Here is a 22,485-nt window from a genome sequence, read left to right on the forward strand (position 1 = left end):
GAATGCCATAAAACCACAGTGAATATTTGGGAACACTGTCTTCAGTTCTGGGCTGCTCAGTATAAGAGAGACATGGACATACTGACTGGAGAGTCCAGCACAGGGCCACAAATATGACAATAGGGCTGGAGCACCTTCCCTATGTGGAGAGGCTGAGACAGCTGGGATAGTTTATTCTAAAGCAGAGAAGGCTGAGGAGAGATCTTATTCCTACAATCATAGAAGCACAATAACCAGCTTCAACATTTCAATTCAGACTCCATATATTTGCTTCGTATTTTTTTTATTCTAATTGCAGGAAATCCTTACCAGCTACTAGTGGCATTATCTTCCACCTGCTTAACAGGATGCTACACATGAAGGTATCAAGGCAGTTAAAGACAAAATGATGGATCTTAGCATACTTAGCTAAGTGGATGTCTGCTGAGCCTCATGTAGAGTTCACTGAGATGAGGGTCTCAGGTGAGAATGTGTTACAGCAAGGGGGAGTCTGCTTTTTAAAACCCATGACTGAAACAGCCAGACCTGGGGAAACATCAGTGTAGGAGGAAGTGAAAACTTTGGAGTTTTCATCTTAGATTGTCTGGGTTACTTTGGGTGAGTCATTTTATCTGTGCCAAAGTCCATTCAGCTACCAAAAGATGTTCCTGGTTCCTAGAAGGTTGCCAGACACTATGAAATAATGCTGAACACTTTGCTTGCTTTGTCAAAATGATGGAAGCATCTGTAGAAGGGAACCTACCAGTTACCTTACCAGAGAACACCACTGAAGAAACAGCTTCTCATATTACCATGATATGCAGGTGAGATGAGCATGTCTCTGCTCTTGCCTAGCTTACCTTGCCTGGATAGATTGAAAACATTTCTCTTCAGTTTTTGGCTACAAGAGCACATTTTTGACCAAGGTTCTAATGTTCAGGAGCAGGCTTGGGAGCCATGTGAGCTGTTTGGCTATTTCACAAAAAGAGTAGATCTCTATAGAGATCCCTGTGCCATGTGCAGTTCTGCATCTCGTCCTGTCAGGTTGGTGTTCCATCAGTCCAGCTCCTGACCTTTACCACTGTAAATTGTCATCTTCAGAAAGGCTTTGACCAGCCCATATGTACAAATCCTCTCCTCTGTGGGTGAGGCAGACTTTCCTGAGTTACATTTCTTTTGGGCAAGCAAAGCCATCTTTAGGTATCAGATGCAGAAGGAAGAGCACAAATCTGGGCTGTCTTTTGTGCAATCCCCAGGGAAATTGCACATGCACTACTATCCTCTTTTTTCCTATGCAGGTCACTGCAGGGTAGAATGAGGTTGGTAATGAAGGTTTGTTATTGCACTGCACTTGGATTTCTTAACTCCAGAGTTATTCAGATTACCAAAGTTTTGATGATTATATTAGGAGAAGGTTAGGACAGACAGAAAATCATTTTATCCTGCACACTTTTTAATCTGAAAATTATGCTTTACATCCTCTAAAATAGATCTCCGTTCTTTGGAGTTTGCATTAGAGCTATAAGTAAGATATTCTACTGCCACTTGCAAGGGTAATAATTACCAGAGCTATTGATCCTCCTGCTGCAGACCAAGTAAAGACAGTGGTCTAAAGACCCCTTTTCCCTCTATGGTACAACATTGCCCATAACAGTGCATTACATGAATTTGCACTTATTTAAATCAGGATGACTCCACCAAACAAAAATAATTTGACCTAGAAGTATCAATAACTTGACCTGGAACCAGAACCAGTAGAAGGAAAGTAAGACCCAGGCCACATATGTTCTGCTGTGTGAGGGTAGCTGCTGCTCTGGGCACTTGGTTAATGTGTTACATGCTGTTAATGGGTTGAACTTTTGGCAGCTTCCCATCATGTCACTGTCCCTGTTTCTGTCAGGGTGAAGGCCAGATCATTTTAGTTGACTTGATTTTCCAGGCATTTTGCAGCGTCTTTTCCTGGCATTAGCTTTGATGAGACCAGGAACAGGGAGCAAAAGGGAACAGTGTGGGTGGAGAGGGAAGGTTTTTTCAATTTCCATTCCCTGTTTTCACATCCTGTTAATGGGAGTTAGACACACCCAGGCTTGTTTCCCAAGTCCTAGCTCAATCTCCTGCTCCCATTTTGAAGGAAATCAAACAGCTCCTGTTCTTCCAGCAACCTCCATGACCAGTGCCGTGTCCAGCTCCATGCAGAGAGCCCTGCCAGAAATGGAGGCCTTCCCCTCATGCTCTGCTGTTAGCCCTTCTTTCCTTAGCTACAGCCCTTCCTCTTCCATTGCCTCTGTCCTGCCCCAACAGAGGCACAGCTCTGGCCTGCCAGGAACCCTCCCCTCCCTCTCCCCCCCAGCCCTGGCCTTCTGCCCGGACTTGGAGCTGCTAGTTCCAGCTCCTCCTTGCTGCCTCTCCCTGTTTCCGGATGGGCCCTGGCCCCCAGCCCTTATCTCCTCCAGCCCCTGGGCTGTTTGCAGAGGAGAGTATAAAGGGGATGACTGGGAGGGCAGAGGGGGACTAAAAGCAGCACTGGACCACACTGAGTGTCTGCTTGACTCACCACGTCCTGCTGTGTACCATGGGGATGAACGGGCTGCTTATCAAATCAAGCATCTTCCTCCTCCTCTTCTTCCTTCCAGGAGACACCTCACCCATCACAGAGCCGTAAGCTATGCTGGGGGGTCTTTGGGCAGGCAGGAGACCTTGGCTGTGTTCCTGTGTCTATTTCTTTGTCCCTTGTCTTCTATATAACTTCTTTTATACAGGAATAAAGATGCCAAGGCTGGGTAAAGTGCCTTCTACAAACAGGAACTCTAGTGCTTGAGAGAGATGAAAAACAAGCTGTGAAACGGAGATACCAGTAAAACTTCAGGGGATTGACAGGATTTCAACAAAGTTTTATGCATGAAATTAGTTCTTTTGAAAGACAGCTTTTCATAAATGTTTGTGCAATGAGGTCTTCCTAAGAGACAAACTGTTTTGCAAGGACATTGAAAGGTTTAATTTTGGGTTGACTGTCCTACTCCCAGGCTGAAATGCCCAGGAGCTGGGAGCGGCTTTTTAAAAACTATGATGAGAAGAAAAGGAACAAATAGCTCAGAAATGGCTTTATTTTTTAATTCACATTTTTCAGCTCAGCCAATGGAATGAAAATTTCCTTCTCAGCCAGGGTAATGTGACACTGTAAGACTGTGACTGTCCAGGTTTGTGAGAGTATAGTGTCCTGCCTCCGTCCTTCACTCCCTTTTGCCCTGTTTGTATGTGAAGGGCATTTGTGTTTTGTGGATGTGTGTACATGTGTGGTAGGAGCAGCACATGAGGGGTCCTGACATCCCAAAGGCTTTCTCCTTTGGCTTTTTTGCAATGTCTTTTCCTCCCCTGCAAAGCACAGAGCACCTCACCCATTACAGAGCCCATCACAAGGGGTACAGGGGAATTTCTGAGCAAGGCTGTGCTGTAGTGCTTTCATCAAATGCAGGGGAAACAGACAGTGGGATCTGAGGGGCTAGGGCTTGATCCCTGCAGACCAACTGTTGGACAAAAAGGTGCCAGAGCTTCTGCTACTGATGAAGGGAATGCTTTGCCTTACTGCTGAGGTATTGAGGGCTCTTCTCCCATCTGCTCGCTGCTCTGGGTATGCCCACTGGAGGCCAGTCCTCGTCCACCAGAATGGGAGCACGGTTAGCATTAGGTGGATCGGGCTTCATTCCCAGATGCAGTGCTGGGCACTGGGATACCACCGGCAAGTTGCCACCCTGGGAATGAAGGAGGCTGCCTAGAGCTGAGCAGGGATCCCCTGTTGAGCTGAGACAGAGGGCCTTGCTTCCCTGAAAACCTGAAACTTGTTTGTGTTTTTGCTTAAGATCTGGCACCACGCTGTGGCGGTTTTGAATCTCTGCGAGGAATGAGAGTAATGCTACAGACCCTTCGCAATGTGTAGTCAATGGAATTTTTTTCACTGCATACTGGCATTTGTGTGGCTCCTGAATGCTTCTAACAGTGTCTAGCAAAAGTGACAACTGAGTTTCCCCCCGCCTTTATTCAGGATCCCAGGAAGAAGTGCTGCTGTTGTGCCAGAACCTAGAAAAACATATCCTTTCCAGATGTTTGTGTGTAGGATTTCCTCTGGTATTTTATATTTGAGATGTCTCTGCTTTCCCCTGCTGCTAGACATGCTGGAAATCTTGTTACATGCTTAGAAAATGTGCCCTTCTCCCCGTGCAGCGAAAGCTGTAGTCATCAGATTGGTTTATTTGTTCTTTATACACAGCTTCTGTTACCTGTTCCTGCTTCTCTGACCTATCAATTTCCCCTGTTCCTAGGCAGTACCTGGTGCTGGTGCCCTATCTGATCCACACGGATTCTCAAGAGAAAGTCTGCGTTCAGCTGACCTACCTGAACGAGTCTGTGACACTGAGTGCCACACTTGAGTACCTGTGGGGGAACAACAGCTTGATTGATGATGTGGTGTCAGAGAAAGACATGTTCACCTGCATCCCTTTCTCTGTGAGTAGCTCATCCTTGTGTGATGACCCTTTGTGCCAGGCATAAAATGTAAAAGCACTGAGAAGTAATGACCAGAGTAACACTATGTGGATATTCACTTCTTCTTGGCTAAAGGTGTGTTCATGTCCATCCTCAACACCCTCTTACTGCTGAGATCTCCTTAGAATGCTAAATGACTGTGAGATGCTGAATCCTAGAAAGCCACCCCCTTTCTAGGACAGGAGAAGAAAGTGGGTTTAGTATATCGACACTCCTGATGGCTCTTTGGTGAAATGGCTTTCCACATCATCCTTCAACATCCTCAATTTGTCACTTGAGTGCCTTCAAATTGTGGTAGAGCTTTTGGCCCTCAGATGCTTTCCACCTGGTATATACTGAATTAATATAAGAACATAAAGCTGTGATTGCCTGTATCTGAAAAAAAAAAAAAACAACTAACAAAGCGGGACATTTATAATTTAATGTAATTGAAAGCTCCAAGGACTATAATGAGTTGTAGGCAACTAGGAAAACTGGATCATTTAGCTCAGAGCCTAGACTATGTCTTTGGCCTGAAGAGAGAGGAACTGGTCTTCAGGAAACAGAGAAGTTTGGCATTTTTGTCTTGGTTTGTCAGATGTAGGTTGAAGACTGACTTGATCACTTGTGAAAGAGAGGTATAGATGTCTGGCATGGCTGGTTTGGAAAAAGAAATGTTCTGTGAGGATTAGAGACATAGCCTGAAAGAGAAGACTATTCCATTCTGCTTGTGAATGTCAAAAGGAAAAGAATGGAAAGGTTTGGTCACGGCAGTAAGACTTTTAAAAAATTGGGTGCTAGAGCTAGGAGTTCTTTTGCTGCTCAATACTTGCACAATCACTACACAGCAGGAGGAGTGGGTAGGAATATAGGACAAATAAAAATCAGTCTCTTGTTCCTGATCGTTGCTCCTCCTACCTCTGTGTTGGATGCATCAGGATTATAATAGAGCTCTCATTTCATTAAGGCTAATTCAGTTCAGGAATCCTTTAAAGGTGGTCTGTTACACAGTTTCCTTCTTACTTTCCAGCTTCCAAAACCAAGACTCCCATTACCCTTCGTGTTTCTCACTGTGATGGTGAAGGGGGCCACACTGCAGTTCAGCAGCCGCAAATTACTGGTGGTCCAGAACTCCGAGAGCTTGGTCTTCATCCAGACAGACAAACCCATCTACAAGCCCGGACAGACAGGTACCAGGAGAGGGGTGGAGATATGCATTAGAAACAAACATTTGTATTAAAACTGTTGGATCATGCTGGCCAGATATCAGTTGCTTTCAGTGGGGGTCAGAACTGCAACCTCATGGCTGAGATTTATGTTTTCTTGTTCCATTACGGGAAAATTTGGGGAGTCTTTAGGTGCATTTACATATCTAGGGCACCTGCACACTCTCCCTTTCTCACTGTGGGTTCTGTTGTTGTGATCCATGCAGTTAGGAGGTCTGCATTAAAACCAGAGAAAAACTGAATATTTATCCTATAGGGAACAGTGCCAAAACTCAGCCATGAAATAGCTTCCAAAGCAGCAGCTGATTTTGCTCAATGAAGACAGAAAGAATTATGTAAGCTATTTATTTCTTCTGGGCCAGTGATTTCCTAAATTTGGCCTGAATAAAAACAAATGTCCTAAAAGAGGCACTGAATTCTCTCTCCATCCAGAGCCAACACAAACTTGCAGCCAAATGCTGAAGTAATTTGCTTGCACTCATCCTTCCTAGGAAGTCAGATTACTTATAACAAAATTAGAAGACCCATGTGAATTCTGACATAAAAATGCCTCATTGCAAAGTAGACAAAGGCAACTTAAATTTAACTTTGGTCGCAATCAATTGGATTCTGATACCCGTGATCAGTAAGATGTTCACACTGCCATGGATTTGGTCTTAACATCCTCTTATTCATGTAACCATAGTAGATGGGTAACCTTCTAGCATGAGCTAGCATTCTAGTAAATGGAATTTCCTTAGGAGAAAACAGCCTTGTTGTCTGTTATACCATTTTTTTTTTTTGCATCTGATTTTTCTGGTTACTGATTGCACTGTGGAACCTTACTGTCTTTCTCCATCAGTCCTGTTCAGAATTGTTTCTCTGGATGAAGAGTTCCGACCTGTGAATGAAATGGTAAGCATGATACTTGTTTTTCAACTTATTTGGCCTTAAGTCAAATGTGGGTAAAGGGAAGAAAAATAGTCTCTGTTGGGGAGAGCTCTCAGTATACTGAGATAACTGTGAAAATTCTGGGTCACCTTAGATCTTTTTAACAGGATCTATTGTCAAATTTCTGCACAAAGCTGCCCTCTGCATTTTTGGAAAGGTTTGACAAACTGCAAATGGACAGTGCTGGTATAAGCAGTGAGCAATATGCCATTAGCACAGTGTGCACCTGTTCTTATTAGCACTGCAGATCATCCAGAGTTAGTAATTAGTAATTTTGGCTGTGTTTTGTGCTTGAGACTAAGGATTGCCCCTGTCTTCTCACACCCAAAATGCTCTGATGATCTATCTGATGAACCAGCAACTTTTTTCCTTACCCCATTGGATGACTAGCTTTTACCCTGCAATGTGGTCATAGCCCATGTCATTTGACTGTGTTGCTTGCACTCTGTCTAAACATGCTGCTTCTTTTCTTCTTTTTCTAGATCCCACTGGTGTATATTGAGGTATGTACAAACATTTAATTCACGTTCACATCTATTGCACCTCAACGTGGGCAGATTAAACAGTTGACTCAACATGATTCGTGTTTATTTTTTTGTATTAAGCTGGTCCATTATGTTAATTTAACTATACAGAATTCTAACTCATATGGTGGCTACCATGTACCTGGGCCCAGGTTACAGCTCCCCTGTCATCCTGCTGTGTGCTTCCCCCAAAACTCTGCTAGTGCCCTCCACTCCTTGCCTGCAGCCTCCTGAACCACAGGGGCTGTCTCCCCCTTCACTGCTCTTGCTAGGGCTCATTGCAGACTCCCATTGTTCTCACAATCTCCTTGTGATCACATTATCTGTAGGACCCAAAGAAAAATCGTCTGTACCAGTGGACAAACGCAGAGTTAGAGATGGGATTTATACAGCTGTTCTTCAACCTCACCTCTGAACCTATCCAAGGCACCTACACCGTGGTGGCACAGAAGGCCTCTGGGAAGAAAGTTCAGCATTCTTTCTCTGTGGAGGAGTATGGTAACTGTCACTGCAGTTTCAAGTTCCTAGTAGCTAGTCCCATGGCACATGAAATCTTAACTGAACAGTGTAGGCGATCTGACCAGGATGCCCTGCATCACTGGAAATTTGTTTCTGTGTCCTTTTCCTGCCAAGAATCATGTCTTTCAAGGAGAAGAAGCACTTGAGTGACCTATCTCCTCTCCTCCCTAAGCCCCAGACCATGGAGTTTAGCTCTCCAGAACGCCCACCTCATCAAGGCTCCTATTGGGAGGAGCAAAGTGCTTGGATCAATCTGTGCTGACAGCTACAATCCTTTCCTCCTTTCAGAGGTGTTTATAGGCCACAGCCTCATCTCCAGTTGGCTACATACCTGTCGAATGTCACACCATAAGTCTGGGTCTAAGCTGGGGCAGTCTAGACTGTAAATTAAAATCTTGCCTTTTCTGCCCTACAAGCTAAGCCTGTAGCTTGTGTGATGCTGTAGTGCCTTAACCTTCCTTTGGTGCTCTCACCTCTACAGCACTTCCATCTGCTTGGCTAGAAAAATGGTATCCCAGTACACACCAGCACATGAAAACAAGCAGCAGATCTTCCCACCCCAGCAAGCCAGCTGCAGCCTTTGTTACATGGTCTGACATGGCCTGGCTCATGCAGCAGAGAGCTGTCCTGGTAGATGAGTCTCAAAGTGCTTTGACCTCTTCCAGTTGCAAGACTGTGCTCTGTCCTGTGCCCTGAATCCCCTCCTAGTTCTCCCCAGACAGTCACCATCCACTTCCCCTCCTGCAGCTGGTTGTGGATGGGATATATCACTGGAGAAGCCAGGGTGTCTTCCTGTTTTGAACACTGATAAGACCTACGTGCTCTGAAAATGCAGAGACCAGGCTGCAGTCTGTATAATTGTGGGAAAAGTCTACTGATTTTTCTCTCTGTTTTACTGTATCCTACTGCTGTGGGACTGATAACCCATGTGTTACCTATGAAGCTGCCGTATTTTAATAGCTGGTGTAATAATCTTGTCTTCTTACCTGGCACAATGCTTGGCTCAGGGGTTTTCAATGACTTCAGGGATGTGCGGGTAACAGAAGCCTCTAAAATCTGACCATTTAGATGTAAAAGGTTTTTAGGTAATTTGTAAGAACAGCCTCTGAGCACCTTCATATGTAATTCTGATGTTATTCCCTACCACATAGACTGCTTTCCTTTTGTTCTGCTGCAGTGCTGCCAAAATTTGAAGTGACAGTGAAAATGCCCAAGGTGATCAGCATTCTGGATGAGGAGCTGAAGGTGACAGTTTGTGGACTGTGAGTGTCATTCTTTCAAATTCTGCTTGTTTTCAGTGTTTTCTTGAGTTGCTGATGAAAGTTCAGTTGGAAGGCTGAGAGATGAGACTTTATTATATTTCTCAATCCTTTTGGGGGCCAGCAGGACCAAGCAGACTGTATCTACTGTTAGACAAAGGGCAACAGTTACTGTTTGATGCACATTGTGTGTAAAATAGGAGCATATTTTTGACCTTTTTTTTTTTTGTGAGATTGTTTCTTGTGTATTTTTTGAGTAATTGAGGATTTCACACCAGCTACAGTGCTAGGGATGAGGTCTTTAGTTCAGTTTACCCAGGAATGATGTTTTATCTGTATCTTCTGCTTGTTATTGTGGAGAGGAAACCCTAAGGGATGCAGCTGCCCTCTTTCCTTTGGGCCACCTCACTGGATTCCACCTTGCAGTGTTCCATACACCCTGTAGGGAGAGCCATGGCTTGGGCTGAAGAGTAAAGACCCAGTGCTCATCCATACATAAACCAGTTCTGTCACAACTGGGTGGTTGGGTAGATGCTTGCAACATGTTCTCCAGGATGAGGGGGACTCTCAACAAAATCAGCATTAGCATATGGTACCAGATTCCTTTCTGCTTTTTATTTCCTATGATGGCCCTGTGTGTCCTGGAGGCAGCTCTAGGGAAGATAGCTGGTGTCTATGGGGATGAGCCTGTAATTTTTCTATGTCCCTGTTACATTCCTAATGTCTCTGTTTTCCTTTCAATCCTCCCTGCTCGTAGGTACACGTTTGGGAAACCCGTTCCCGGCCTTGTGAACTTCCGTGTCTGCCGGAACTATGAACATGCAGCCATGTCCTGTTATGGTGAAGAGTCTAGAGCAGTCTGTGAGGAGTTCTCTGGACAGGTGAGTCTGGATTACTCTGGTGGGAAGAGTGATTGGAGAAAGTGTTATTGAGCATGCCTTGTAGGCACAGGCTTGCTCTGATTACAAACTTAGTGTTGAAGTGTGGTGAGGCACTGGCATAGGGGAGCTGTGGATGCCATATCCGTGGAAGTGTGCAAGGCCAGGCTGGATGGGGTTTTGAGCAACCTGGTCTATTGAGAGATGACCCTTCCTATGGCAGGGGAATTGAACTTAGATGGCCTTTAAGCCCCATTCCAACCAAAACCATTCTGTGACTCTATGATTCTGTGAAAATCCATGTATTTTAAGGAAGGCTGAAGGATGAGAGAAGATTGGGTGCAAGATGAAATGTGAAAGGTAAAAATAAGAGGAAAGGTCTGAGCAGTAAGAGCAATGTGTAAAGATTGGAATCTGATAGAGAATTAAGAATGAAAGAAATAACAGAAAGGTCAGATGGATGTAGAGACTGTAAGAGCAAAGATAGAAAAGCCGTGAGCAATGAAAACAGAGTTGGAGTTGGCTTACACTGGAGACTGTGTGTGGGGACAGAAGCTGGTGTTAGAGGAAGGAAAGGAGCAGAAACTAGGAGAGAGGCTGATGCATTTTGAGCAAGAGGGAAAGAAATATGGGTTTAGCTCCAGTGGTAAAGACAGACAGAAAAAAACCTGACTTTTTTCACCTTTTACCTGGCAAGAGCAAAACTGAAAGGTGTTTGGAGCACAGACAGGTGCAACAATACTGGGTTAATTGGCAGAAGTTGGAGCAATAGCTTGTGGAAAAATGCTTGTGGAAAATGTAGACATGAGTCTACAGCTACCTCTGTCACTACTGTAGTTACAAATGTCAAAAGAAAATATAAATACTGTGGAGCTAATCTCTGTTCTAGGCACCTCTTCTGTGGAGACTTGCCTTGTACATGAATTTGCTGAAGAGAGGTGGCAAGCTTTGGAAATGTGGAGACTCTTCAGCAAATTCATGTACTTGCCTTGTACATGAATTTGCTGAAGAGAGGTGGCAAGCTTTGGAAATACTTTTCCAGCTGTCATCCTCTTCTTACAAATACAGAGGCTTTGGTTTATGTATCACTCATATGGCTTACACATTTTAAGTAAGCAGCTTTATTTTCTAACAAGCCTGATGCCTGACAAACATTTCTTATGTGGCACACATTGACTAATTCCCTATGCACTCATACTAAGTGTTGGCAGCTTCAAGCTTCACAAACATACACAAAAATTGTCTAGTTTGCAAACTTTTTTTCTCTAATGTTGCTGTAAGTACCTCAGTATGCTTTTTGCTAAGTTATTTATGTCTTTTTCCAGTTTTGATAACAACAACAGAGGTAGATTATCTGTGAGGTTATGGGCTTCTCTTTCAGTTCAGATCAACACACAGTGATGGATTCATTAAGTTGAATAAGCATTATATAAATGAGAATATAATGGTCTTGTTTGTTTTCCTCCAACAGACAGACATCTATGGGTGCATTTCTGAAGTGGTAAAGACCAAATTATTCCAGCTCAAGAGAAGAGGATATGAGAATAAGCTCCGTGTGGAGGCTAAGATTAAAGAAGAGGATACAGGTATGATCACCTGGAAGAAAGGGCCATGGGCCCAGGAGAGACCAGCAGAAGGGCCTGCCCAGTAGGAATGAGGGATAAAAGCGGACTTTCTCTCTTCTGGAACCTTATAGTTTTTCTAGTCCAGGACTATCAAGCAAAGAGTTTGTCCAGCAAAGGAGGGTTGGCCTAGAATAAAAGGAATTCTGGTCAGGCAGAGGCAAATTAGTTCTCCATGCTTCTTTCTGCAGGAGTGGAGTTGACTGGAACAAGCTTCTCTGAGATCACAACTACCATTAGCAGAATCATATTTGAGCTTTCAGATACTTACTACAGGCGAGGAGTCCCCTTCTTTGGGCAGGTAGGGAAACCATGAGAATGGAATGCCATGAGCACCAAGCAATGATGCTACTGAACCTTCTGGTGAGATGTATGCCTCAACTCTGCAAGGATGCTGGACCTCAGTGTTGCTAATCCCTGTGGGTCTCCTTTCCTCTGAAGGCTCTCAAACTGGGGAACAGCCACTGAGAGCATAGCCTTCATTCTGTCCTTGTGCTTCTACTTCTCCAGTCCACGAAAATTCTCCTCCTACAGTCACCTGTTTAACTGGAGGCCTCAGGGGTGTGAGTGCATGTCATTCTCCACATCCACTCCTCTGACCCAGAGGCAGAGATAAGAAGGAGGCAGAGAAGAAGTATGCAGCTGTCTCTGAAAGATATACATGTAAAGTGCTGTTGAGGCTTCCTTGTCTGACACAGGCTCAACGTCTTCACCTTGGTGTTCTACCAGTCTTGTTCAGGGGGCAGCCATCCCTCTCCTTCTAAACTGAACTGGTTTTGCTCCTCCAGGTGAAACTAGTGGATGGGTCTAATGCTCCAATCGCCAATGAAACTGTGAGAATTTCTCTTCAAGGAGGACAGGAACAAAACTATACAACAAATGAAGAGGGCATGGCAGAGTTCACCCTAAATACTTCTTCATTGGCCTTGGAAAATGTTGGAATTAGGGTAAGTCCTTTAGGCAGAGAAGATAATGAAGGCCCCCACAGGGCTGGAGGGGAAGCTCTAAAATTTATACTGTATATGCAAAAGTAGTTAGATTATTGTTCCTTATTGTTTGTGTGAACCTTGACACCAGTTTGGTGGAAATAGTCATACAGCAGATTGAGATTCTAGGTCACAATTGCACTTATCTTGTAAATATTTGATTTTTGCTTAGCAATTGTAATACAGGGTTAGAAGGAACATCAAGAGATCATAATAGTCCATTCTGCTCCAAGAGATCATCAGCCCTATCTAGTCAATGGTGGGTCTGTCTCCTATCTGCACATCTCAGAGTTTAATTTAGCATTTCAAGTTTCTAAGTAACAGCTCCTGGGTTTTTTTTTTTTTTTTTTTTGGGGTGGTGGGAGTTGGGTTTTTTTTTTTTGTTAGTTTAGTTTTGCTTTGTTTTGGTTTGTTGTGGAATTTGTTTGTCTGGGACAAACAGGTGCTGCTGAGCATCTTTTTGTTAGTGCAAAATGCAGTTTGTTGTGTAATATGCATATTTTGTAATATCACATCCTGGAGTAGGGGAGAATATTTATGTTTGGAATTATATTTGCTCTGCTCCCTACAATTCCCTTGTTACAGACTAAAACCATAAAAAATTTTCCAGAAGTTACTACTAGATAGTTGAAGTTTTCAGATTTTTGCAGGATAAAGAAAAGGCAAGGATTCCCAAGTAATAAGAAAGATAAAGAAAAAAGGGCATTTGAGGCACATCAGTTGCTGAAGCGCCCTCCTAAATGTGAAAGTTCTTCCCCTAGCTCTCATTTTTAAGTGGCCCTGAGCCCTTTCCTCCTAAATTTCTATTCAGTTTAGGTTTTGAATTATTAGTTGGAGATTGTCCTTCTTTTCCATAGCATCTGTAGCTTTATCTTGGAGACTGGTAATATCTGAACAGCATTATCCCTTCTTCAGTGCCGATGATAAAGAAAGAAATGAAAATTGGCTTTTTTCCCCGTCAGATTAACTAGAATATTAGAGTGGGAAAGGCATTAGTGTAAAAGGCTCTTAAAGTGACACTGACAGTAAACAAAAGTCTGATATGATTCACATTGTTTGACACAAACTCCAGCTTCTCTGGGAGTGAGATCATTTCCAATGATTTGCTAAAGATACTACCATCCTGTCTTGCACTTTCCAAACTCACATGTTGGTGTTTGTTTTTATTTTTTTTTTTATTTTGTAGACTTTCTTGTTACTTCAGTACCAAAAAAATACTAAAGCTTTAATATTAGGCCATGAATTTTTGTCTCCAGTGTGGCACCTGTGTTTGAGTATCTGTGTATGTATTTTCTCCTTTTCCAGGCAGTTCATAAAACGAACGTCTTCTGCTATGATCGTTCCTGGGTTGTTCCATCTTATGGAGAACGTTATCTCCAACTGAAGCGCTTTTACTCTCCCAGTAATAGCTTCCTCAAAATTGAGCCCAAGTCCAAGCCACTAAGTTGTGGCTCCTCCACAGAGATCTGGGTGCATTATATCCTTACACCAGCAGCTATAGGAGAGCAGAAGAAAATCACCTTTTACTACCTGGTAAGTTTGCACCTGCCATACAGTGAGGTTGTCACTGGCAATTACAGGGGATTAGAAATAAAAGCTGTGCTTTGTGGCAGCAGTCTTTAAACACTTTATTGTCATCTTTTACATGTTCTTTAGAAATAAAAAGGAGGAAGTTGGGAATAAAAAAGTAAGAATGTCCCTGTACCCTCTGGGTGAGCACAGGGATTCTGACACAGGGAGGCAGAGAGCTGGGTGTGAGCAGCAGACACAGAGCTCAGTTGCTGTCTTTGCAGGGTCCCTCACTTTCAGGTTTGGCTAATGCAAAACCACAATCACAACGAAGTTTCTCCTTCCATTCAGGTGATGGCCAAGGGAAACATTAAGCAAGGAGGCACTCACATTCTGGATTTGGACGAGGAAAGTGGTGAGTTCCTCTCCTTCACCAAATTTTCAGTGTCAGACATACACTCTGCTTCCATGTAAATGCAGGGATCAACATGTGCATGTCCTCTAAGATCAGGGAAAAGTTTGACCTTTATTTTCTCTGCCTTTAGGCTTTTCACAGATTTGCTCTAATCCCCTGTGCCACTATCTTTCTCCTGACACTGCATTTTCTGGGGCTCCAGTGCTCCTCAGAGATACATCTGATAGTCTGTTTTTAGAAGCTGAAGCAAAATTCAGCATACTTATGCACTGGAAAACAGGCCTTTTCAGTCAGACAGGGAGACTTACACATCACTGTGAGCACCAATTCATCCCACTTGGATGCCTGGAATTTCATAATGGCTAGGATAAAGTTCAGCATGAAGTCAAACCTAGAATTTTGACTGCTCCAAGAGAAAGTTTTTTGCACCTTAACTTTTTGCCGTTGTTTTGTTTGCTAGACAATGGTGTCTTCTCACTACAGCTGTCTGTACAAGCTGATATTGCTCCAGTGGCCCAAGTGCTTGTCTACACCACGGTCTCCAGCAAGGAGGTGATTGCTGATTCAGCCAAGTTCTACACAGAATTATGTTTCAACAATAAGGTAAGTGTCCACTTCCTGAGGGAGCAGCCACCAGACTGCAGTGTGTTCAAGCTCACTTATTTAGATTCAGCCTGGTTAAGCTAATTTATTTAGGTATACCAACACTGGACAGGCAACATCCCAATTGTTGTAGGTAGTTTCACTGCTTACTGGTTTGTGCTAACCCGGAGGAGATCAACTGCTGGAAAAAAAGTGCTAGCAGAGGCTACACTGATAAAACCCGCTTTAGCAACTGGTCAAACTGCTGATCCTGCAGATGGTCCTGGCTAAGAAAAAGAGAACAGCAGCAAGGTCTTTGCAAGCTTATTTTCTCTTCACATATGGTTTCTGGGTGCAGTACAGTGACTGGTCCTAGTTCAAGGACATGCTCCACTGTCTGATCACATCTAGCCCCTATGTGGGATTGTCTCATCACACTCACAATGACCACAAAACCCACAACGTAAAAAATTTTATGAGCAATTGTGATGCTTGAAGTTGCAAGAATCTTGGTGCTGATTCCCCTGGCACTGCTGGAAGGGAACAGTAGCCCAGAGGAAGTGTAGAGGGAAGTGTGCATGCATACGGGGATCTTGTAGAGTTAGAAGTGAATGCACTCAACTGGAAGGAACAGTCCTGTGAGAGTAGGGCATCTGTGACATAGCTTTTCCTGTGGTTACAGGTGAACTTAAGCTTCTCCCCTTCAGAAGGCCTGCCTTCCTCGGATGCTCACTTGCAGTTCCAGGCCTCCCCGAACTCCCTCTGTGCTGTGCGTGCTGTGGACAAGAGTGTTTTCCTCATGAAGCCAGAGGCTGACCTGTCACCCACCTCTGTAAGTTCGTGGAACAAGTCGCAGCCTGCTCAGAGCAAGAGCAGCCAGTGCTGGAGTGGAAGCAGGGAGCAGCCCCTCTTGTCAGAGCTGACACAGGGAATCTCTCCTGTGCTGCTTCTCATCTTCCCACAGTGGGCAAAAAGATGAGAACTGGGCATCAGTTGTTTCTTAGGGGTTTTGTGTGATTTTAGGGACGGCAGTTAGAAGCCCTTTTAAGGAGCCTGCTTGTCTTGGCCAAAGCCAAATGCTTTGTTTGTGTTTGATGATAATTTTTCAATTATTCTCCTCATGCATGGATTAATTTTCTTGGGGTAGCATCTGGAAGTGTCAAAGAGTTTATTTTCTTTTTGCCACACAGAAAATGACAATCCCTGAGTAGGGACAGGGTATTGCAGATGGTTTGGCCAATATAATTTTTACATATTTGAGCCATAATAACCAGAGTAACATGCAGAGCATAAAAAAAGATGCAGTATCTCCAAATTTTGGTCCTCTTTTTGATTTCCAAACTCTTATTGCTCTCAGCACAGGGTGGACCATGGCAATGTGGATGTATGAGCTGGTGATGTGACTGTGATGTGATGGTGATGTGATGTTGGGTGCTTGCGTCCCATTCCCTCAGTCGTGTTTCATAACAATGGACACTAAAATGCCGAATACTCTCTCTCTTTCTGCCAAGGTGTACGACTTACTTCCAGTGAAGGAATTCCATGGCTATGTCTATGATTCAAACGTACCCTTGGAGGAGACCTCGTGGAATTGCATGACTGTGGAGCCAATAGTTCGGGATGGGATCACCTATGTCCCAGTAATGGGGGTGAATGAAGAGGACACTTACAGCATCCTAAAGGTATAGCCCCCCTGGCCTGGTTAGGAAGTGGAGTGGAAGAATGTTTGAAATGCTTAAGCCTTCTGTGGCATCATGAAACTTAACATGGGAAGGGTTTCTGCATCTGAATGATCTGATACTTCTTTTTATCCAGAGGCATATTCAGTGAGGGTCATAAGCTTTACTTGTCTTGCCAGATATGCTTCACACTTGGTGGAAAAGGGATTGGTCTTAAAGTTTTCTTACAGGTAAAGGTTTGAGGTTGACTTGAAGTGAGGGTCTAATTGGAGGTAAATGATCCCATGCCATTATAGTTACCTCAAATAAATCAGTATGTCCTTGAGCTGCATTGTAGCCACAGATATTTCATTCCAGAGGGAAATGAAATCTACTTCCTGGCTAATCCTAGGCTGAAATTGGACTGGAACCAGTGTCCTAGAAACAGAGGGGATATATCCTTTGATCTCTCTGAGCCACCCAGGCACTCAGACCCAAGGATCAGGGGATCATCTCAAGGTCCAATCCATAGACAGTAACAACTTCTCTATTTTGAGGCAGTAAAATGCCAATTAAATCTGCTGTGTAAACCTCAACAGGATTCAGTAATAAAAAAGCATGTTTGGTTTTTCTCCCATAGGAGATGGGTTTAAAGGTTTTCACAAATACCAATGTGAAGAAACCTTGGTTTTGTGGCCCGAGTAATCACATGTATCCTCATTCGTCAGGAGCACCTGTAGCCATGGCTGCACCAGCCATGTATGCAATGAGGACAAGCGGTAAGGGAACTCGATTTTGTTATTGCTTCTCTTCTCAACAGAGATCCTGTTTGTGTTTTGGGGCAAATATTTAAACAAGAGCTGGGACTGTGAATTGAAACCTTGGAAGCAGTACTAAGGTGATGGGTTTTCAGATTTCAGCCTTTGAGTGGGTTGTGTAGGTCTACAGACAAACTTTGGTAACTCTACATAAGAAATCAGCAGAACCAGATAGTGTTCAAAGACCGGCAGAGCAGACAATATTATCCTGCTGATAAATTCTCTGTTCATTAGACTTTTACAATAGACTTCTATTCCTAGATTATCACTTACAGAGTCTCCAGTACCATTTTCAGGCTGTTCTCATTGACTCAGCCAGTCTTATGTGTGGTCAAAACCATGAAGTGGATGGCAAATTTTTCAGCGATGAGTTGGTAGACTTTGGGAGCTTAGCATGGTAAGATATATATAAGTCCAGTCTTAAATAGACCCATCCTATTATCCTGTTTTTAAGGACTATCTTAACTCTTACACTGTAGCAGTTTGGGCAACAAAATTGGCCCTATCATCCTTCAGTCTCATATTAAGGAAAATATCTTAGAATTTTTAAGTTATTCTAGCTGAATAGCTGATTCAGAGAGTTTTCTTTTGCACTAGAACCTGTGCTTTTGTATGTGTCTGGTTTGAAAACAATTGCAGCTTCTGACAGAAGTTGATAACATGGAGGACAGATGCTGTTTAATTATTTTAAACTGAAATAAGTATCACTAAGAAGACTGAAATACCACAACAGAAAAACACAAATGAGCCGCCTGCCACTTTTGCCAGGAGCTATGTGATATAGCTCTGTTAGCATCTTCACCCGTCCTGAGACCTTCTCAGGCTCTGGAGATGCCTATTGCACAGTTAATATGAATACTTGTTGGCTACTCAATTGTTATCTAAATGCAGAAATTCAATTAGGCAAAGTAAAGATGAAGCAAATTAGAATTTTCTTAATAACTTTTATTCTTTTTCTTCTTGGATTCATTTCTCTTTCTGTTTGTGAAAGCCAAGCAAACCAAATCCCACCCACCCCATCTTTGTTTTCCAGTTGTTGAAAAGTAAAGTAAAACAAAATATTTTAAAAAATTTCATCCCAAACACAGAATATTTTATTTGGAATAAATTTTGTATGTGAAAATTTTGTTTTAGTCAAAATAGCTCTTTTTACCCTTGCCATATTCCAGCTGCATGTTTTTATTTTGACCATTTTCAGCCTAGTTCTTGAGGAGGCCATAGCTTTGACAGGAAGTTGGTACTCTGAGTCGCAATGACCCTACAAAAAAACATTTCAACAGAGGGATGTTCCATTGCTGGCTGGCCTGATTAGGGTGGAGAAGAACATCACATGAAGGCTGTGCCTGCAAGAGAAAAGGTTGCTTGCATAGAAGGTCCTAAATAGGCTTTTGGTCTAAATCCTTTTGTTTTTAATCTTGTAAGGTGCTGGCTTCCAACTTTGAAGTCTGCTGGAGACCAGCAGAAAATAATGGAGGGCTAGGTCTTCTTGCCAATAAGCCCTGGCCCTGAAACTCCACTGCCGCTGGCACCTTAGCTCACTACAGCCACAAGCATCTGCTTCTGATTGACACTTTCTCAGACTGAAGCATGATGCTGATATAGGTCTTGTTTGGAATTATCAATAGTTGATTTCTTTTTCATCTCACCACATTCAGACATTCCATCAGAGAGAAGTTCTAACCAGTTAAGCACTCCTGAAGAGGTGACAGAGACAGTCCGAAGGTATTTCCCAGAAACCTGGATTTGGAGTTCAGTACCTATAAGGTGAGTACCTTGGGCTACCTTATTCCTTTTTAATAACACTGGATTTATAAGATGAAAACGTGAATCCCAAAGTGTTTGTCCTTCATTGTTTGCAGAAACCATTTGGCAATCCTCTGAGTTACTTTCAGCCATGGTTAGGTTTGTCCCAAGTGTGGACTGGAAGAAGATGTAGAGTGGTCCTAGAGTAGCAAATGTACTGTGCCCCATCATTCACACAGCAAATACTGTTCAGTAAACCAAAAGGGGTGCAGGTAGTCACCAAAACTGTAACGTTGATCCCTCTGTCCTTGCTGTCTGTGCTTTACCAGCTCTGAGGGAAAAGCTGATCTAGAAGTGACCATCCCTGACACCATCACTGAGTGGAAAGCCAATGCATTCTGCACTTCAGCAGGCTCAGGCTTTGGCCTGTCCCCGACAGTGTCCCTCAGAGCCTTCCAGCCCTTCTTTGTCGAGCTCACCATGCCCTACTCTGTGGTGCGTGGGGAGTCCTTCACGCTGAAAGCCACCGTTTTCAACTACCTGCCTGCCTGCATCAGGGTAAGGGAGATTTAAATTACTCTCTGTAGCTGTGTACCTTCTTGTGCACCCCTTGCTTTCACCTAGCCTTCTTACCTTATCTTTCAGTAGCCCTAGACCCGTTGCCCCAAACTTTTTATGTTATTTCTCCTATATACTCCAAATGCAGAACCCACAACTCCAGTTCCCTGCTCCTTTGCTACTGAAGAATAGCTGTTTCTATGGCTTCCTAGCTTCCTGTTTCTCGTGATCACCCATTCTTAATTGCACCTCTCTCTATAACTGGCAGGTCAGTGTGACTCTGGCACAGTCTACTCATTTCCTGGCTACTCTGGTGGAAAAGGGGGAAGAATCTCATTGTCTCTGTGAGAATGTGAGGAAAACCGTGGCTTGGCTGGTGACTCCCAAATCTCTAGGTAAAGGTCTCAGGGTGCTGAAAACTGCAGGAAGGTTTTCTTTGTGTTGTTCTCCCTGTTCAATATTGGATATTACAGCAACACAATTTCCTGGGAAGCACTTCAGTTGCTTGTGACTGATCTGGGGGGCAAAGACTGATATTTGGGAGGCAAAGACTGATGTTTGGGAGGCAAAGACTGGGGGATTCATGGGGTCCAACTGTGTCTCTGGCATCACATGCAGTACCATCAAGCCTTATACCCCTTGGACAGCATCTCCTGAGGCCTGAGACATTTCTGGCCAGCAGAGAAGTTCTGCTAGCTCCATTTCTCCCGGAGATTAGGGAGGACATGGGATCTTCATACTTGGCTTTCACTGTTGGTGTGGTAGCAGCTTTGGTGTGCATGCAGGGCAGCAATGTGCTGAATAGCAGTGGGGCTGGTCACACTCAGCTCTATGGTGTCCTAAGTTCTGTGAAAGAATCTCTAAAATAGAGTCACCTTTCAATAACAGCACAGCTTGTGCAGAGATCTTTTTGTGGGAAAAATCAGGGCCCAACTGTGACAGAAATCTCCATCCATGAGCCTGCAAGTTGAAACTCCTGAACGTAGCAGTGTATCCCGTTGTCCAGCTCTGCCTGACATGGCTGACTGACCCCTGTTTCCTCCAGGGCAGGTGGAGCTCTCAGTGACCACTGAGGCCCTAGAGAACCAGCAGCCCTGCGGGAACTACATTGTGGAGACCCCTGAGAAAGGGCGGAAGGACACGGTCATCAGACAGCTGCTGGTGGAGGTACGTGGGCTGTGGGAAGGGAGGACTGAGCTTTCCTGCAGGCTTAAGCTTATACAGTGGTACAACTGGATGGATGCTAGAAAATCTCATCTAGCTCTCTTGTTAAAGGTTGGACCAGATGATCTATTGCGATCCCTTCTAACCTGGTCTGGTCTATGATTTTGTGGCATCACTATGCAGCATGGCAGTAAGATTGTTTTGCATGTCTTTGTACTTTGGCAGGGCTGCATAAAGACTTCAGCTTAATAATGTGCCTTGTGTCTCCTGGTGCATTGTCCTGCCCTGTCTTCTACTATAACAGGACTCCTACTGCAATCCATCCTTCCCTTTAGCTCCCATCTGTCACCTATTTCAATACACTGTCTTTACAGCCTCACTCCTTCTTTGACACACCCCCTGTAAATGTGCCAGTCAGCACATGCTGTCTCTCAGCTAATTGAGTGGCCAAGCAAACTGCCTCTTTAGCTGAGTGTTTTGCAATTATGGTTTGGTAACAAAGACTGGCACCAGGACGAAGGGGAGGGGTTCACAAGCACCTATGGGAATTTGATGACTGTAAAGAAATCACTGTAAAACTACACATGAAAACATGTTGAAATTTTACAGCTTACCCATTTGCTGTGGCAGGAAGAGTTGCTGATGTGATGTGGAACAGAAGGAAATACTATGTGGCAGTATTGGATAGCCTTTACAGGAAATTGTTGGATATTATATAGTGAGGGTGGTAATCTGGCAGTGAGGTTCTGTGTTCTGAGCTTTCCTCTGTATCATAAAACCCCCTGGTGTTTGCCCACCATGTGCTATCAGTAGTGTCAACAGATACTACCGTGCACTACATCCTCCCTTTCAACTGTTTGCATACACAATTTTTTTCCCCTAAAGCGTCTGCAGCATTACAATAAATAGCACTGCAGACTTCTCTTCAGCACAGCCCTCTGTAATGCTGCAGTATCTTTGTCACAAGGATTTTAAGTGCCTCTCACTGTGTGCAATAGTTGCAGGTCATCTGTTTGATGGTTCTGCAGTGTTCTCTTCTCTTTTTCCTGTTCTTCCTCCACATACAACACCAGTCATTTAGGATCACATTTCTTTTTTTTTTGCTTAAGTTATTTCAGAGCTCTGTATTTCAGGGAATGTTTGTGACTGCCTCTCCTTCCTCAGTTCCCTCACTTTTCTTTTTACATATCCCTCTGTCCTTGCAAGCATTCCTGTCTATATTTCCTGTCTCACTAATTTCTCATCTCTCTTGTTTTCCTTCATCTCATCCAAGCCTGAAGGAGTTGAGAAGGAAACAACCCAGAATTCTGTGCTCTGTGTAAAAGGTAAAGCCCACTCTTTACAGACTCTCTATTTGTTCCTGTGTGGTTTGATGGGTGGGATGTTGGAGGCCTGCCTCTATCATATTCCATGTAGTCTGACATTTTTGGGTAGTCAAAACATGCCCCATTGGTAGGCAGTTTGAGACATAAGACAGAAGAAAGGCCTATAGAATTTACTATCCTCCCTAAGCATCAGGGTATGAGCTAGGACAGATTTAGCATGGAAGTTTGCATCCCTGCTCTCTTTAGTTCCAGCACGGGAGTTACAAGTCCTC

The 22,485-nt window shown here is 43.7% G+C and overlaps 1 protein-coding gene across 1 annotated transcript in view; it reads left to right on the forward strand.

Moving 5' to 3' along the window:
• Positions 1–2,417: 2,417 nt before the first annotated feature.
• Positions 2,418–22,485, forward strand: part of A2M (alpha-2-macroglobulin) — a 30,216-nt gene continuing 10,148 nt past the window's right edge. The window contains exons 1-22 of the mRNA XM_039699647.1: positions 2,418–2,637; positions 4,296–4,479; positions 5,528–5,687; positions 6,565–6,617; positions 7,136–7,156; positions 7,507–7,675; positions 8,874–8,958; positions 9,713–9,836; positions 11,305–11,419; positions 11,647–11,756; positions 12,244–12,402; positions 13,747–13,974; positions 14,302–14,365; positions 14,826–14,968; positions 15,630–15,779; positions 16,459–16,629; positions 17,246–17,384; positions 19,079–19,187; positions 19,496–19,724; positions 19,993–20,119; positions 20,770–20,891; positions 22,162–22,213. Of these exons, the coding sequence (XP_039555581.1) occupies positions 2,552–2,637; positions 4,296–4,479; positions 5,528–5,687; positions 6,565–6,617; positions 7,136–7,156; positions 7,507–7,675; positions 8,874–8,958; positions 9,713–9,836; positions 11,305–11,419; positions 11,647–11,756; positions 12,244–12,402; positions 13,747–13,974; positions 14,302–14,365; positions 14,826–14,968; positions 15,630–15,779; positions 16,459–16,629; positions 17,246–17,384; positions 19,079–19,187; positions 19,496–19,724; positions 19,993–20,119; positions 20,770–20,891; positions 22,162–22,213 (2,800 nt within the window). The 5' untranslated portion in view covers positions 2,418–2,551. The remainder of the gene's footprint in view (positions 2,638–4,295; positions 4,480–5,527; positions 5,688–6,564; positions 6,618–7,135; positions 7,157–7,506; positions 7,676–8,873; positions 8,959–9,712; positions 9,837–11,304; positions 11,420–11,646; positions 11,757–12,243; positions 12,403–13,746; positions 13,975–14,301; positions 14,366–14,825; positions 14,969–15,629; positions 15,780–16,458; positions 16,630–17,245; positions 17,385–19,078; positions 19,188–19,495; positions 19,725–19,992; positions 20,120–20,769; positions 20,892–22,161; positions 22,214–22,485) is intronic.

This window comes from Passer montanus, unplaced genomic scaffold (assembly GCF_014805655.1).
Source record: "Passer montanus isolate IOZ18808 unplaced genomic scaffold, ASM1480565v1 scaffold137, whole genome shotgun sequence".
NCBI lineage: Eukaryota > Metazoa > Chordata > Aves > Passeriformes > Passeridae > Passer > Passer montanus.